The sequence below is a fragment of the Haliotis asinina genome, chromosome 1, assembly GCF_037392515.1.
Source record: "Haliotis asinina isolate JCU_RB_2024 chromosome 1, JCU_Hal_asi_v2, whole genome shotgun sequence".
In the NCBI taxonomy this organism is placed as follows: Eukaryota; Metazoa; Mollusca; class Gastropoda; order Lepetellida; family Haliotidae; genus Haliotis; species Haliotis asinina.
Window position 1 is genome coordinate 63,063,344 of NC_090280.1, and position 16,322 is coordinate 63,079,665.

The 16,322-nt window shown below is 39.7% G+C and overlaps 1 protein-coding gene across 1 annotated transcript; it reads left to right on the forward strand.

The window, feature by feature from the left end:
* Positions 1–284: 284 nt before the first annotated feature.
* LOC137281758 (fucolectin-like) lies at positions 285–5,823 on the forward strand. Its single transcript, XM_067813362.1, has 4 exons — positions 285–339; positions 1,941–2,165; positions 2,650–2,895; positions 3,810–5,823. Exons 1-4 carry the CDS (start codon positions 285–287, stop codon positions 4,034–4,036), a joined length of 753 nt encoding a protein of 250 aa, XP_067669463.1. The 3' UTR covers positions 4,037–5,823.
* The last annotated feature ends 10,499 nt before the right edge of the window (positions 5,824–16,322 follow it).

The window sequence follows — 16,322 nt, forward strand, 5'->3', positions numbered from 1 at the left end:
AGGGACAAGAGTTATATGTTCCCATCAATTTTATTTTGGATATGCTGTCGTAACTGGAGATAATGTTGATTTCCTCTGGTAAAATATTTATTTTTTTTATTTTTGAAATCTAAATCTAGTGTGCATTTGCTATGTAAAATCATTTTATAAGAAAATCATGTTATCATAAACATCTTTTCTTCATTGATAAATCAATATTTCAATAGATAAATATAATTCTGTTTTTTTAGACCTATTCTTACCCGGATCTTCACGGTTCAGGAAAGCGATCAGTGATAGTTTGGATGAACGATAGTGGAAAGAAGATAATGTTCTTGTCTCCTGACATCTATATCTGCAGTGAGTAGCTGCAATAATGTTTGGCCCATGTATTTGTCGCTGCAATACTACCGATGTGACGTTAAATTTTATCTCACTCACTCAATTGACACTGCGTAGGTTCGTGTTAGCTCACCACTACATCCAGATTTCGTGATGCCCAGATCTTGCCTCCATTACTTAGATGTGTTATCAAAAACTTACATGTTAAAAAATTCAACTGAAAAAAATGGACGATGTCATATGGATATTTGGATAAATATTTTATAAACTGTAATCTGAAATAGTACTAATGACATAATCTGAGGAATGTGCGATGATACTTATTCCTTAATGTAGTGAGGTAACGGAAAACGACTGTGATGAAACCATAGGTACTCCGTTTTTGTGTCTGTTATGATGCTGTTTGACCTTACCCTCATTACATATCAGGACACATATCTGTTCATCTGTTTATTTCGAATGTTCCATTGTATTGTCGATTTTCATTGGGTTGGTAGCTTTGAAATAGTGATACTTTGTCAGTGAGGGAAAGACTCGAATATTTGGTACTGCTGTGCGGCCTTAGAAAGCAAAATGATAGTGAGTAGCATTGAGTATTTCGAACACCCGATGTCCCACTTAATTTTAGCGATCTACACATCTATACAACAATTCCTGCCTTGCGATGTTCCTTGTTTAACACCTCACAAAGCAGTATTCAAGCTATGTTTACTGTGACTTTGCCTTTGACAATTCTGAAGCATGGTTGCATTCGCTGTAAGGAAATCATAAATATTTACTGGCTCTTATTGGGTTGATGAATGAATGAAAGAAAAGGAATGAGGAAATGGAAGACGGAATTAATGAATTGTGGTCACATGGATAAAACAGAATTCTTAAATGTTGTCTTGATTAAAATCTTCTCAGTCTTCCCGTCAACTGTGAATGCAAGTTTATGTCAAAACCATCAATATTCCATCTGGGCCTAGATTTTGGAAGCTCTCTTAGCCCTACGATAGCCGTAAGTGCCATACATTAACACTACCTTACGACTATCTTAGCGCTAAGAGAGCTTCGAAAATCTGGACCCCGTGTCTTACACTGTGTCAGCAACATGATTTAGTCAAGACTGAATAAGTCAGTCATTGATATTATGCGTACTAGTATTTTAGGATATGTGCCACGGATTACAGGTTAACATCAGCTTATAATGATGCCGGATTGTTGTAGCCGGAATCTTTGGATTATTCCAAAGCTATAAACTATCGTTTCCTTTCCATATAAGGTTAAACATCTGCTAACCTACTCACATTACACAAATTGGCAGCAGCAGCGGCTGAGCGTTGATGAGAGGCTGACTGCATTGTCCCGATACATTATATTGTCACTGTGCTGGTTCTAGCTTTATTATTTACCATTGGTCTGGGCCTAGATTTTCGAAGCTCTCTTAACGTTGCTATAGTCGATCGTACGTGCCATACATTAACATGAACTTACGACCATCTTAGCGCTAACAAAGCTTCGAAAATCTGGACCCTGAATATCAGCCAATTGTCCTCGTCACGATATGGTTGAAATATTGCCTGTCTGACGATGATCAGTCTTAAGTCACTCACTCACAAACTATTGCTCTGTTTCAGTTCAAGCTACAACTAATCTTGCCTTAAGGAAACCGACCACAGAAAGCAGCTTCTACGGTGTCAATTCAAGTGGAGCGGTAGACGGTAATAATAATCCGGGCTGGGGATCCATGTCCTGCTTTCAAGCCGGAGCAAGTGATCCAGGCCCTTGGTGGCAAGTTGATCTTCTTGGTTACTATGCCATCACAACAATAGTGGCCACAGCACGTACTGGCACTTGTTGCGGTGAGTTGAAGATAGGTTTGGGTACCAATGACATGTGTCAGAGAGCCTGACCACCCGATCCCGTTAGTCGCCTCTTACGACAAGCGCAGTCGCTTTTTATGGCAAGCACGGGTTGCTGAAGGCCTATTCTACCCACCAGTTACAGACAACGGAGAACAACGTGGTACTTTCAGGTCATCTTTAGTTAATGTCAACATGTGTTCAGTTTGAAAGCAATAGGAGTCAATAATGCTGCCATTTAAATAGCATGGTTAAAATTAACAGAACCTAGAATAGAACTTAGAACAGAACTTAAAACAGAGGTAGTGTCAACATGAGATAAGTTAGAGAACAAGAGGAGTAAATATCGTTGCTATTCACAAACAACATATGTGCAATGTCGAAGGCAAATATAAGGGGATAGTTACAGTTTGCAACTTCCTTCCCAATTTCTTCACTGCAATGTCCAATTAAAGTTTACATTTCGTTCTCCCATTTGTTCCAGATACACGTCTTCATGACTTCTATGTGGAAGTGTTCAACTTTAATCCCACCCAATTTCCGTCCCAGCAGGCTCGGCTCTGCTTATTTCACGAAGGCGTGGTCCTGGCAGGAGCACCAGTGACTCTGCCTTGTACCACGGTGTTCACTGGACGTTATGTCAAACTAAGACGTAAATTCAAGAGCCCGGGGGACGACAGATTTACAATTTGCGAACTGGAAGTTTATGGGCCTGATTCATGCATAACAAGTACGTCCGTTGATATATTAATGAATAAATCCATAGATAAATAGATTCGTGTTGGGTAATATACGTTCATGTGTCTTAGACGCATGGTTGAAAGTATAGTGACGCACACGAAGTATAGATGTTGATTTGTCCATACATAACAACTAGGGGTGGTGGTATATTCACGCATAAGTCGATATATCCATGCATAAGAAGTAGGATATTGTTGATATATTCATGTATAAGGTTGGTATACTTATGAATAACAGGTATAGTTGTTGGTATATTCCTGCAAGTAAACATTGTCATGTGCACACAGTAGTAGCAGGTACATCAGTAAAATGCCTATCCTGTGAATTTGTGGCATCACGTCTAGACTACTGCAACTCTGTGGAATACAGTAGCAGTACATGGACAAGCTGCAGAAAGTTCAAAACGCATTTGCCAGAGTCATGACACGCACAGATATGTATGTGCACATAGCACCAGTCCTGAGAGACTCACACTGGCTCCCTGTAAATGGCATTTTATATTCTTGTGTTTGTTTATAGGTCCATTTATGGGCTTGCTCTGTCTCCAGGAAATAGTCAACCTTTGCAATCCTGGAAGGTCATTCAGATCAGCTAGTGAGCAAAGCTTAGATTCTTTCTGTCCGAACCCCAACATACGGGGACAGAATATTTAGCAGAGCGGGTGCTGTGCTCTGGAACGGATTACCTGAAAATGTCAAAAAATCGTAAAATATCAGCGGTTTCCGATCTTGTCCCAAAACCCATCCTCTTCAAACGAGTATTCAAATAAGCGAACATGATCAGGACTCTGGATATGCAGCGTTATACAAATGTCTAATATGATTTGATTTGATTGTTAAAGCGGTGTACTGTTGACCAGGCCATAAAACACCATTCACTCACTGCTTCCTTACTTTTCTTCAGGCAGTGGTTACCGGCGAAACCCAAACAAAAAGATGGCCTCTGACAATATTACCACTCCCTTACTGGGAGCTACTGCTGAACGATGTGCCCTCTTATGTACTGAGGATGACGACTGTTTCAACTTTAACTTCAACCGTCAAAGTAACACCAACCCTTGCGAGATCATCCATGATGGATCTGCAGTTGACGACAATGGAGACTGGGATCACTATTCTCTTCTGATGTAATTGAGGAACCGTGACTTCAGACGCTACAATTTGTAATAGTTATTTCCCTTGCCCCTGTCAAGAAACAGTAGTCATCAGTTTTAATCCCAGTTTCGGCCCGGTTATACTCCCTAGGACCTTATCCTCAAAGATTTGGTAGCATGAGTTTTTTGCGCAATATAAATGCACATATTATTATTATATTATATATATCAGGATTATTATTATAACTGTATTGTTTTTGCTGTAAATTTTGCATATGATCACATTTCTGTTTTCACGTTAAACTTAAGCACAAAAAGTGTGCAGCCCTTATCAAAATTAATCAAACACACACCACCACACGTCATAATCCTGACTCAAGCTTTTTGATAGACTAATGCTTAGTCTCTGAATATAAATGATTTTGATAGTAGCAAACTAACCTCTATAAACTGAAAACAAGCTCGAGGGAGACCAGAAACTTGCATCAATTAGGGCTTTAGCATTTCAGGGAGGGTTTGGCAGTAGGAATCATGTGATTCAGTGACTGTGAGACTTAGCATTCTGACTTTATGGGTGGATGTAGTATTTCCAAATGCCGCTTGTCATAAAAGCACGACGTACACTTTGTGAGAATGATCCTTAAATGACCCGGGCCACCTTCCCAGTTCAAACCTGGTATATTCACATCTGTGGGTTACATCCGTCTGTAATCTATATGAAACTGAAAGACTTGCATGAAATATCAGTCTCCCAGATCAGAAAACATGAACTGGTATGCCGTATGGGTCTTTGTAGATCAGGTGACTGGATCTAAACCTAGTGTTCCCAGCTGCATTTCACAGCACCGTTACTGCTTTACAATAAGGTCTACTGTTTCTAGTGCAAATTCTATTGACAGGCCGTGTATGTGGAATACTGTTGAAAGTGATACAACGAAGGTCAAAAGAGAGTTTTATGAACAAATAGTTTGAAAACGTATAGGATGTGTTTGTGTCGTATCATATGACAAGAAAACAACGATCTGCGGCCAAAGAGAGTCGTTATCCAATCTTATGAGGTTGGTTAATAATATGAACCATTGCTGTAAATCTGAAGTGATTTTCCATAAAATACGTGAACACAATCATCTTAGCCTTGCTATTTGCACGATTATACAAATAGTATTATTTGTACGTATGTATTTCTGTTGTTGCTATTCACTAAATAGTATTATTATCAAACCGCATATTCACTTTTTGTAAGATCTTCTTCGTGACCATTTTCAGTTAGACACCTTCCTTGATGTGATAAGTAGAGGAGCGGAAGGTTTGTCTGTGGTTCGATGCTCTAGTCGCGTCATAAAACAACATATTGTACGATATCTGTGTTGCTTGATTCAGTTCCTACTAGTGCCGCCCTTAAAGGGAATGCAACAAACACTGGTAGCATCGACCTATAAGTGAAATAAACTTGAAATATGCGTTAAAAGCCATATCGCCAGACCTCACCTCTTTTCTATGAAGCTCCGGGTTAGAAATGGTCTTCTGAAACCCACGTTCGTCGTAAAAGGCGACCAAAGGGATTGGGTTGTCACTGACTTGGGTGACACATGTCATCGTATCCCAAATATGTTGATCGATGCTTATTCTTCCAATCACTGGGTTGCCCGGTCCATGCTCAATTATTTACAGCACGCCATCCAAACCAACCAACCACTTTTTCTCTATGTTCATGTACATAATAGAATGTTCACACATCAATTACTAACATTTCCATATTTGTATATATATTCGTTCACAGAACACATTGATTTGATCAGCCATTCTGATTCTAATAAACCTACAAATATAAATGGATTCTTCTCATCATTACATAGCTTTATACGATTATACAGGTGTCACTCACTGTACCCGTCACGCTGCTGAATGGTCCCTAGTATGGCGATCGACCATCAGTTGCTGGCGAACTGTAGTCTGTAATTCATATTGAATCGTCATGTACAGTTAAATGATTCGAAATTCAATTACTAGTCTTAAATTAATATATGTGATTATATAGTTGTTTTATTGTCCTTCGATGACAGATAGTTCTACTTTACTTGTAACTATTGCACATCTGTGATTTAATTTAGTCACCGTATGGCTGAAATATTGCCTATGTGACTATAACTTTTAACTCACTCACTCATGCTGCTCAATGCACTGTCAAACTTTCACTCTGGGAAGGATTTCTAATTCCAGCCGATGACGTTAGACTTTGGTGGATATGGTGACCGCGAGGTCTATACTAGAACCCGTTGTATTTGACAAATAACCTGACGATGCGTTATTTTGTTCACGGATAACATCGGTGAAAATTTTAGTCCCTTTCATACTGAATCCAGAAATCTTGAAAGATTTCCATTATTTCACTCAAGGTTTATTCACATGCTTTGTATCACATAACTTGTGAAGAAACTTGGAAAGAATAGTGTCTTCATGTGTTCCCATATTTTCCCCTCAGTATATAATTGTAGGGTAGTATAACATAATATTCACATGGCAGCAATGGTGATAGTCTCAGCTTTGTTGCTTTATGCCGCATCCAACAATATTCCACCTCTGTGGCGGCAATGTGTATATAATTGAGTCGATACCAGACAATCCAGTGATCAACATCATGAAAATCGTTCTATACAATCGGGAATCGATGACATGTGTCAATCAAGTCAGCGAGTCTGACTACCTGATTCTGTTAGTCGCCTCTCACGACAAGCACAGTCGCCTTTTGTGGCAAGCATGGGTTGCTGAAGGCCTTTTCTACCCGAATCTCCATGGGCCTCATCATTAATAGGTATGGGAATTGAATATTTGTCTGAATCTTTCTATCAACTTAGATATTTTAGTTTTGTCTGCACCTACGATAATTAATTAAATCAAGATAATATTATTGGTAATCTTATTTCATGATGTAATGATATACTAATACAAACCGAAACAAACAAAAAATCTGCATTTTTATTTGTGTTCTCCCATGGTCCTTAGTATGGTGATCTACCTTCAGTCGTTGGCAACCTATAGCTCATTTTTATATTGTATTGTCCTCTATTGATACATTGTTTTAGATCTATACACTAGTTTTACGTTTTAGCCAGTTTTACTGTCCTTCGTTGACGGGGCTTTACAATGTATGTGCTATTAATTCATTTGTAATTTTATAATTAATCGTTCTCGTCACGATATGGCTGCAATATTGCCGATGTGACGTTAAACATTAACTCACTCACTCACTCCTTTGTGTACTTGATCAATGGCGTATTGTGTTGGTTGTTGCTTGGTTCAGAAACTAGGAGCTTTGACTCTTTAAGTGATCAATATACGTAAGTGTCTCGTGTGTGAAACGTATTTGCCAAACACTTTCGATACCTGAATTCTTGCACTTGACAGTTACAGATCCAAATACGAAACAGAGGGCTACTTTAAAAACAAAACAGGATCATTGACGGCCATTGTTCTAGACAGTCCGCCTACTGTCGTACTTCATAATGACCATTTTTGTCGTTTCATGTGTGTTTGTATAAACGTCATACAAGACAACATGTCAGTTGTATGACATCGGTCTGTAAATAATCTAAGAGTAGACAACAGAGCGATTGAAATCATGAACATTGATCTAAGCAACTGGAATACGATGACGTGCATGAGCCAGGACAAAGTTTGGACTCTTGATTTTGGTTCGTGTTTCCTGGAAGAACTCGTTACCACAGATCAAATCTTATTTAGAACTTCCCTGCTGCATTGACTGACTATGTTCTTTCTCATGATAGCATATGTTGGTGCCACTATGAAAGGTCTTGCAGTAATATCAGCAGGTATGCTTATATTATTGTCTGCTTTCTGTGAAACGTATCTTCGATTTTTAAAAAGATTGAAGTGGAGTTTTAACAATCTTCAATTAATTCGACTTGAATACTCCTCCATTTTATACTTTGTACAGTTTTGTCTGCTGTTACTGTGTGATGATATTCCACGTATACGATTAAAGTAACCTATTTTTAGCATTTCCCTACTCGCTCGGGTTTCGATAGCACGCATGTCTCCTGGCTTGATCAACCGATCCATTTCTAGGTGCCAATTCTAAGCTGATATCCCAATTTATCCTGATATACTTGTCGTAAGAGGCGACTAACGGGGTCGGGTGGACAGGCTCGCTGACTTGATTGACACGTTCCGTCGTATCCATATTGCGTAGATCGATGCTCATGCTGTTGATGACAGGATTGTCTGGTCCCGACCTGATATGGGGCCCCGACAATAATAACATTGAAAGATCTACCTGTAACAAGAGCAAAAATTTCCAGCTACCATCCTGGAACACACCAGCGAAGAGGATATGTTTCCTTGTCAGAACTGTTCAACTGGAACCACCTACCGGACTCTCTGTTAATTTTAAATCTGCTTTTGGGAACTATAAATGTGCTCCTCAGTCTCTCTGTACGTACATTTAGGATCTACGGAGTAATAAAATCAGATTCCGATTCCGAACCCGGAGTGACGACCAACCGCTTTAACCACAAGACTACCCATCTGCCCAAATTATGTCCACCTTACATCTGATATACATTCTAATCAACCAAGTCAGCGAGACTGACCACCCGATTCCCTTAGTCGCCCCTTGCGACAGGCATGTGTTGGTGATGAGTACCTGTTGATGATTGATGTACAATCTACGATTATTTAAAACCAGATCTAAATACACAAATGTTTAACTTACAATGTACGATGACTGGAAGATGCATCCACACCATGACTTGTGTCTACGTGACAGCTGATTCATTAAAATGCATGTAGCTGAATATGTAGCCTAGAAGTATTCTATTCACTGGCTAGTAAACATAACATCTTATCATCTGGAAAAATAGCTGACTTGGAGCAAGAATTAGTTCTGAAACGCCGTATGAAGTATAAAAAGGAAATGGTTCTGAAAGTACTGTTATCAATTAAACGTGTCGTGTTTAAAGTTATATTGTAAGGTTTTTTAGAATATCGCAAAACTGGGAGTCTATCATATATGTACTTTGCAAACCACCTAGGTGTCAATACTGTGGTTTCAAATGCATATTCTTTTAACGTTAAATCATCCATGTCGAGAGATTTAATTCATTCAAAAGGTATGATCCTACTTTGTCCTTCTAGGATGCACGTCACAACACATCTAGTTTAGAACTAGTTTGCACAAGGAAAGGATGAACAAACCCACCACTGAACATGATGGGCTAAAACAACCAGTTAGGAACATCTCATACATTACCTTGTTTCAAGGCCTTAACTTGTCTTGCACCAAACTGTTTGAGATTTTCCAGGGTTGTTACCAGACGATGAAACTTGATTAGGGTGAATGCACACTAGATTTACATTTGACATCGGCAGAAACATCAAGTGATGTCCTCGAATGGGTAACTATGTTAGACACTGTGGCTCCTGGCACAGTTTCGTAATACAGTCCTGTCCGACGCTGATGAATTTGTTCGAGATCTGCCTCTGTTCAGCCAGCAGTGGATGGATACCAGGTACAATGAGATATCACTTAACCATCTGACACCTCAAAGACAGTTAAACACGACGTAAGCGAAGATACAATATGCTAATGTTACTGATCGAATTATTGCCATTGATCGTTGTAAGCAGGGGAGCCCCAGCCTGCCCTAGCATGACACTTCAGTGTCCAATATAGCCACATGTCTTGATGATGACATGCATACAGAGATAGACTTGGTTTGGGTGTTCCAGTGGTGTAGTGTTGGATGTAGTTCTGTCGTAATTAGTGGTGTCTGTGTTACGTCACATGTGGTGTTCGTGGTTGTGGTGTCCATATGTAGTGGTGCATATGGTGGTGGTGCCGCATGTATTGGTGCATGTTGTGGTGTACCCATGCAATGCCGGTGGTGGTGTGCCATGTATTGGTGAATGTCATGGTGGTGTCTCATGTGCATGTATGGTGGTGTCCGATGGTGAGATGATTTCTCACTTTAAACAAAAAGTAAACCAGACATAGTGAAATTAATATTGCAAATCTACGGAAGCGTATTAGGGCCACGGTGAAAATTTTTTTTCCGTCTCATTATCTCCTACGTAGGAGATACTATCTCCAACGTAGGAGATACTATCTCCTACGTAGGAGATACTAAGTCCTACATGGGAGTTAGTATCTCTTACTACTACGTAGGACCTACTACGTAGTAATTCCTACGTACGACTTATTATCACTCACGTAAGACTAACTATCTCCTACGTACGACTTAGTATCTCCTTATTATCGTATTTATTGACTGATAACCTACGTACGACTTACTGTCTCCTACGTAGGACTTAGTATCTCCTTATTATCGAGCCTCTTGACTTATAATCTCCTACGCAGGACTTTTTATCACCTACGTACGACTTATTATCTCCTACGCTGGACATAGTATCACCTACGTACGACTTACTATCTCCTACGTAGGACTTAGTATCACCTACGTAGGACATAGTATCTCCTTATTATCTAACTTGTGGACTTATTAATACCCACGTAAGACTTACTATCTCCTACGTAGGACGCATTATCACCAACGCAAGACTTACGATCTCCTACTTGGGACTTCGTATCTCCTGCGTAGGACTTATTATCACCTACGTACCACTTACTATCTCCTACGTAGGACATAGTATCACTTACGTAGGACTTACTATATCCTACGTAGGACTTACTATTTCCTACGCAGGACTTATTATCACCTACGTGGGACTTAGTATCTCCTTACTATCGTACTTCTTGACTTATTATCTCCTACGCAGGCCTTATTATCACCAACGTACGACTTACTGTCTCCTACGTATGACTTAGTATCACCTACGTAGGACATAGTATGACCTACGTGGGACTTACTATCTCCTATGTAGGACTTAGTATCTCCTTATTATCGTACGTCTTGACTTATTATCACCTACGTACGACTTACTATCACCTACGTACGACTTAGTATCTCCTTATTATCTTACTTGTTGGCTTATTATCACCTACGTACCACTTACTATCTCCTGCGTAGGACTTGTTATCACCTACGTACGACTTACTATCTCCTGTGTAGGATTTATTTAGTATCACATACGTAGGGCTTAGTATCTCTTGCAGGAGATTAATATATATGAATCTGAAATGGTTAACGTTGTTCCCCCAGCACACATGGAAATCATTTCCATTTCCTCTGTTTTAGTCAATGTTTTACAACCATGTGTTTATTTTACGTTTAGAGTCTACAGTTATGTGTTATATTTACCATTAGAGTCTACTGTCATGTGTTTTATTTACTCTAAGAGTCTACCGTTTCCTTTACCATTAGACTCGTGCGTTCAACTATACTACCCATCAAAAGTTTAGGCTCACTAGTGTAAATGTAGCCGCATACTAAACTAGATTTTGCAAAATATTCCATACTGTTTAAAGGTCCTCTTTACACATGAACTAATGTATAATAAAACTCAACAAGAGTATTATCATGCGTCCAACAAATGATCAAACTCGGTGATAAATGACAAATTCTTATGAAAACTTTACACCAAAATGCAGCATTTCACAAGCACGATATTTGCACATTTCAGCAATTTGATGAATCATCCTCGTTCAATTAATCTGCATAAGGTTTGCAGTTGTTTCCCCCAAAATGCAAGATGGTGGAGAAATTCATCTTCGATGTAACCATGTATATATATATATTACATACAATGAGTGTTTTAAGTGAGTCTAGACGTTTGATGTGTAGTATAATTGCTTCATATTATTTTCATGTGTTGGACCGACTGTTGTACTTTACTGCCTCGCGTTCAGTTTTCCCTCTTGTTACGCGTTGCCGTTAGTTCACTGTAACATGTTGCACTTTGTTACATTTTATGCGCTGGATATTTCAGAGGTTGTTGCACATTAGTCATAATCTGCGTGCACCGACGTGTCTATCGGTAGCAGTCTATGCATACTTATATCCTTATACATGTACTTAATACATATACAAGCAACTATAATGACAATCTTTTGTCTTTTTTTATTTCCGTATTGTTTTACGCCGTATTCAACACTCAATTACAATTACGAAAAAACAAATCACAAACCTGCGTTATATCTGATCCAACCTAACCTCACATGAAGATAAGAAAAAGTTCGAAGGACGTGTCATAACGAGAAATTCATATCAGAAAATTCCCCCCCTTCTCTATGTGTGTCCGTGCGTGAGCGCGTGAGTGCGTGCGTGTATATGTGTATGAGAGACTGGGAGAGAATACCCAAAACTGCAATTAACTGCACACAGAAACAAACACACACACAAACACAAACACACACACACACTAACACACACACACTAACACTGTGTAGTAACACTGCGTTAGTGTCTTAAATAGGCATTGACGTGCATATCTACTTTCTAACGTCCTGTATAACCAAACATTTCTCAATTTAATATCGACACTTCATAAAAGGATATATTAACATGCCCTACGTAGCAAATAGTAAGTCCTACGTAGGAGATACTAGGTCCTACGTAGCAGATAGTATGTCCTTAAAAAATGTCACCGTAGCCCTACTACGCTTCCGTGCAAATCCATGCAATTTTCTCTTGCCAATTGAAGATTAAAGCCTTTGAATTTTATTCAACTTAGGATAAAAGTTGTTTAAAAAACGATCATAGATTCAAATCGTTATTACTGGTTTGTATTGCAAGGGGTTAAGTGAAGCAGTGGGACCCAACCCACATTCAAACAAGACTCTCTACTAAAAATGTATCTGGCGAGGTGGTTTCTGAAGATACAACCCTGTCCGACCTCGCTAAAACACTGGCGTCAATTCAGATACAAATTACCTCCCTTGACCGGAAGCTGGAAATGTTTACAGCCGACTACAATATCAAATTGGAGGCACTGAAGAATGACAACTCGGACCTCAAGTCTCAGCTAATGACTATGGTCAGAAAAATGGATGACATGGAGACACAATCCAGGCGAAACAATTTATTGATTCATGGACTTGATGATAAAAGAGGTGAGACTTGGGAGGAAACGGAATTGAAAGTTAGACAATTTCTCCGAGACGAACTCTCTGTGTCACCTGAATCAGTAGACAGTATTGGAATAGAGAGGGCTCATAGGTTACGTTCTAAATCTGGAAAGCGACCTGTCATTGTGAGATTCAGCCTCTACAAGGAGAGGAGTAAAATCTTTGATATTGCTCGCAAGACCCTGAGAGGTAATACAGCGTTTAGGGTATCAGAGGATTTCACGGCCAGGGTGAGAAGTGTTCGCTCAAAGTTGTTCCCGTATATGAAATCTGCAAGAGAAGAAAATAAAGTTGTTTACCTGTCCTATGATACACTTATTATAGATGGTACTGTGTATACATATGAAGAAGGCAATGATGACATTAAACAGATCGGTCATCGTAAACATTGGGAGAACAGAAGGACAAAATCCAATACGTCTCCAGACTCTGCATCATAGGACAGTGGTCGAGGCCTCAGCAATCTTGATGATACTACATGTAATTCATGTAGTCTACAGCCATTTACTAACATTTGTATATGGAATATCCATGGTCTGCTATCTAAGTTAACATTCCCTGACTTTTTACAATTCTGCAAACAATTTGATATGTTCTGTCTTATTGAAACTTGGTATATCAAATCACTAGATATATACACCTGGAAATTAATCAAGCAACACCCCAATTTTTTCGATTGGAGCAACTTTGAAGTGTTCTGACAATCAAAATATGCCGGGTTGATATAGTTTGACACTCTTTTATTCAACAGACGATCTCTGACAAACAACTTAAAGGGAAAAAGTATCAAGACTTTGCTTTATTGCAACGAAATCCAAATTCTTAAAACTGTCTTAAATTCATGAAAAAATGGACACAATTTACTATTCATCCACAGACGTTGTTGTCAGGTGTATTAACACAAATGTCACATGGAAAGAAAGAACAGTCATCTGAGAGTCTGCACACCGACTTTCATCAATATCTAGTGTGTCCTCCCTGCGCACGCACCACCGATTCCAGACGCCTCCTCATTCCTTGGATGAGTCTCCGGATCTGATTCTGGGGGATCCTGTTCCACTCCTCATGCAGGGCAGCCGTCAATTCGTTGAGATTATGGACTGGTGGGTCTCTCTGCCTCACACGACGGCCAATAAAGTCCCACAAATGTTCAATGGGGTTGAGGTCAGGGCTCATGGCAGGCCATGGAATTCTGTCAATTGCATTTTGCCGCAAAAAATCATTTACAGCATGCGCCCTGTGAGGTCTAGCATTGTCGTCCATAAATATGGGTCTCGTTGCCAGAGGATGGTTCTCAAAATGAGGTACCACAGCCCTGTCAAGAACCTCCTGTTGGTAACGAACACCGTTAAGGTTGCCACGGATGGTAATGATATCCAACTTGCAGTTCATGGAAATGCACCCCCATACCATAACGGAACCTCCCCCAAAGGCCACAGTCTCCTGGATGTTCCGTGGAGCCATTGCTGTGTTCCTCTGCCTCCAGACCCGAGTACGACCGTCCACCATGTGCAGCAAGAACCGGCTCTCATCTGAGAAATGGACCTTCCTCCAAGAGGCAATGTTCCAGTGCAAACGGTCATTACACCAGGCCAGTCGGGCTGCCTTATGGGCTGGAGACAGTCTGGGTCGCTTGATTGGCCTCCTTGCCCGGTATCCTGCAGCTTTCAGACGATTCCGAACAGTCCTGTTCGAGATGGGTCTCCCTGGAAGCCACTCCTGTCTCAACCGAGAGCTCGAGTCGAAGGACCTGCGCCGTACAAGTCTCAGTAAAGCTCTGTCCTCCCGGACTGTGGTCTTCCTGGGTCTTCCTGGTCTAGGCAGGTCTTTAACTTCATTAGTGGCCCGGTATTTTTTCAAAAGTTTTGAAATTATGGAATGATGTCGTCCGATTTGAGTCCCGATTTGTCTTAGAGACATACCAGCATTCCTCATGCCGATTATTTGCCAACGAGTGGCCTCTGATAATTTCCTACGTGCCATGACATTGAAATGAATGAAAAACCGAATGCAATCGACAACCTGCGCTTGTAAACACCCCAGGGAAAAAGTGCATTTTTCGAAAGTTGAGGTTAAAGCAATGCACGTGCGCTGTGCAAGCTTCACGCGCGTCATATCAACCCATGAAAAGCTCATGCTGTATGTCAATACATCAAAATTGAATAATCAATCATCAAAATTACTTCGTTAAACTTTGTTAAGTTTTTATGTGTCTTTGAATTTGGTGTTGCTTAATTAATTTCCATATGTATATATACGTTATTTCCAGGTTATAATTGCTTTATATGCGACCCTATTAAACTATCAAAGTATGGTAGATATTCTGGTGGTATTGTTGTGTGTGTGAAAAATAAGCTTGTATCATTATGTACTAGAGTATATGACCAATGGGAAAACTGTGTGTTTCTTAATATTTTAAATGATACCATTACAGAAAATATTTTCCTTGGATTTTTTTTATGTACCTCCCGATAAATCTACATTTTATGAAAATGCAGAGAACAATGGTATTGATCAGATTGAAAAGAAACTTTCCAGGATATGTAGTGATTTTAATGACACTTCATTGTTTATCCTGAGTGGTGATCTGAACGCTCGAACCGGTAACATGGATGACGTTATTATTGATGATAACCCCAATTACTTACCTCTACCTGAAGATTATGAAACAGACACATTCAACATGCCTCGGGAATCACTTGATTTGGACATAAATGCATATGGAATACAACCACTGGACCTTTGTAAGATATTCAGCATTCATATTGTAAATGGCCGTACTGCGCCAGACTCACCCGGCAAGCACACATTCATCTCCCATATGGGAACCAGCACAGTGGACTATTTCCTTGTGCCCAGTCAATTATTTGATAAAGTTATGGATCTTAAAGTTTGTGATCGTGTCGAATCTGACCATATGCCAGTACTGTGCACCTTGAATATAGTATTCAAGGGTACCACAACACAAGAAAGTGATATCAATCTTACGACTGTTCCTAGATGCAGGTTACCTGAACCAGCTACTTCTAGTTATAAAGCACTCTTACGATCACCAAATGCGTTGGACGATTTTCTTGCTGTGTTGCAGTCCGACATAAACCTTGCTGTCTCAAAACTTAATGATTTTCTTATTACATGTGTATGTACAGCTGGCGGCTCTTGTGTGTCCAACAAAACAAATACTAAAAAACAACCAAAATGGTTTGCAGATGAATGTGCAGAAGCAAAAAAGGGAGAAATACAGAACTTTGAATTTATTCCGAAGATATAAATGTAAAGA

Coding starts and splice junctions, on each gene's coding strand:
- LOC137281758 (XM_067813362.1), top strand. CDS start 285: ATGAACGATAGTGGAAAGAAGATAATGTTCTTGTCTCCTGACATCTAT. Junction 2,166..2,649: donor ACGTACTGGCACTTGTTGCG/GTGAGTTGAAGA, acceptor CATTTGTTCCAG/ATACACGTCTTCATGACTTC. Junction 2,896..3,809: donor GCCTGATTCATGCATAACAA/GTACGTCCGTTG, acceptor ACTTTTCTTCAG/GCAGTGGTTACCGGCGAAAC.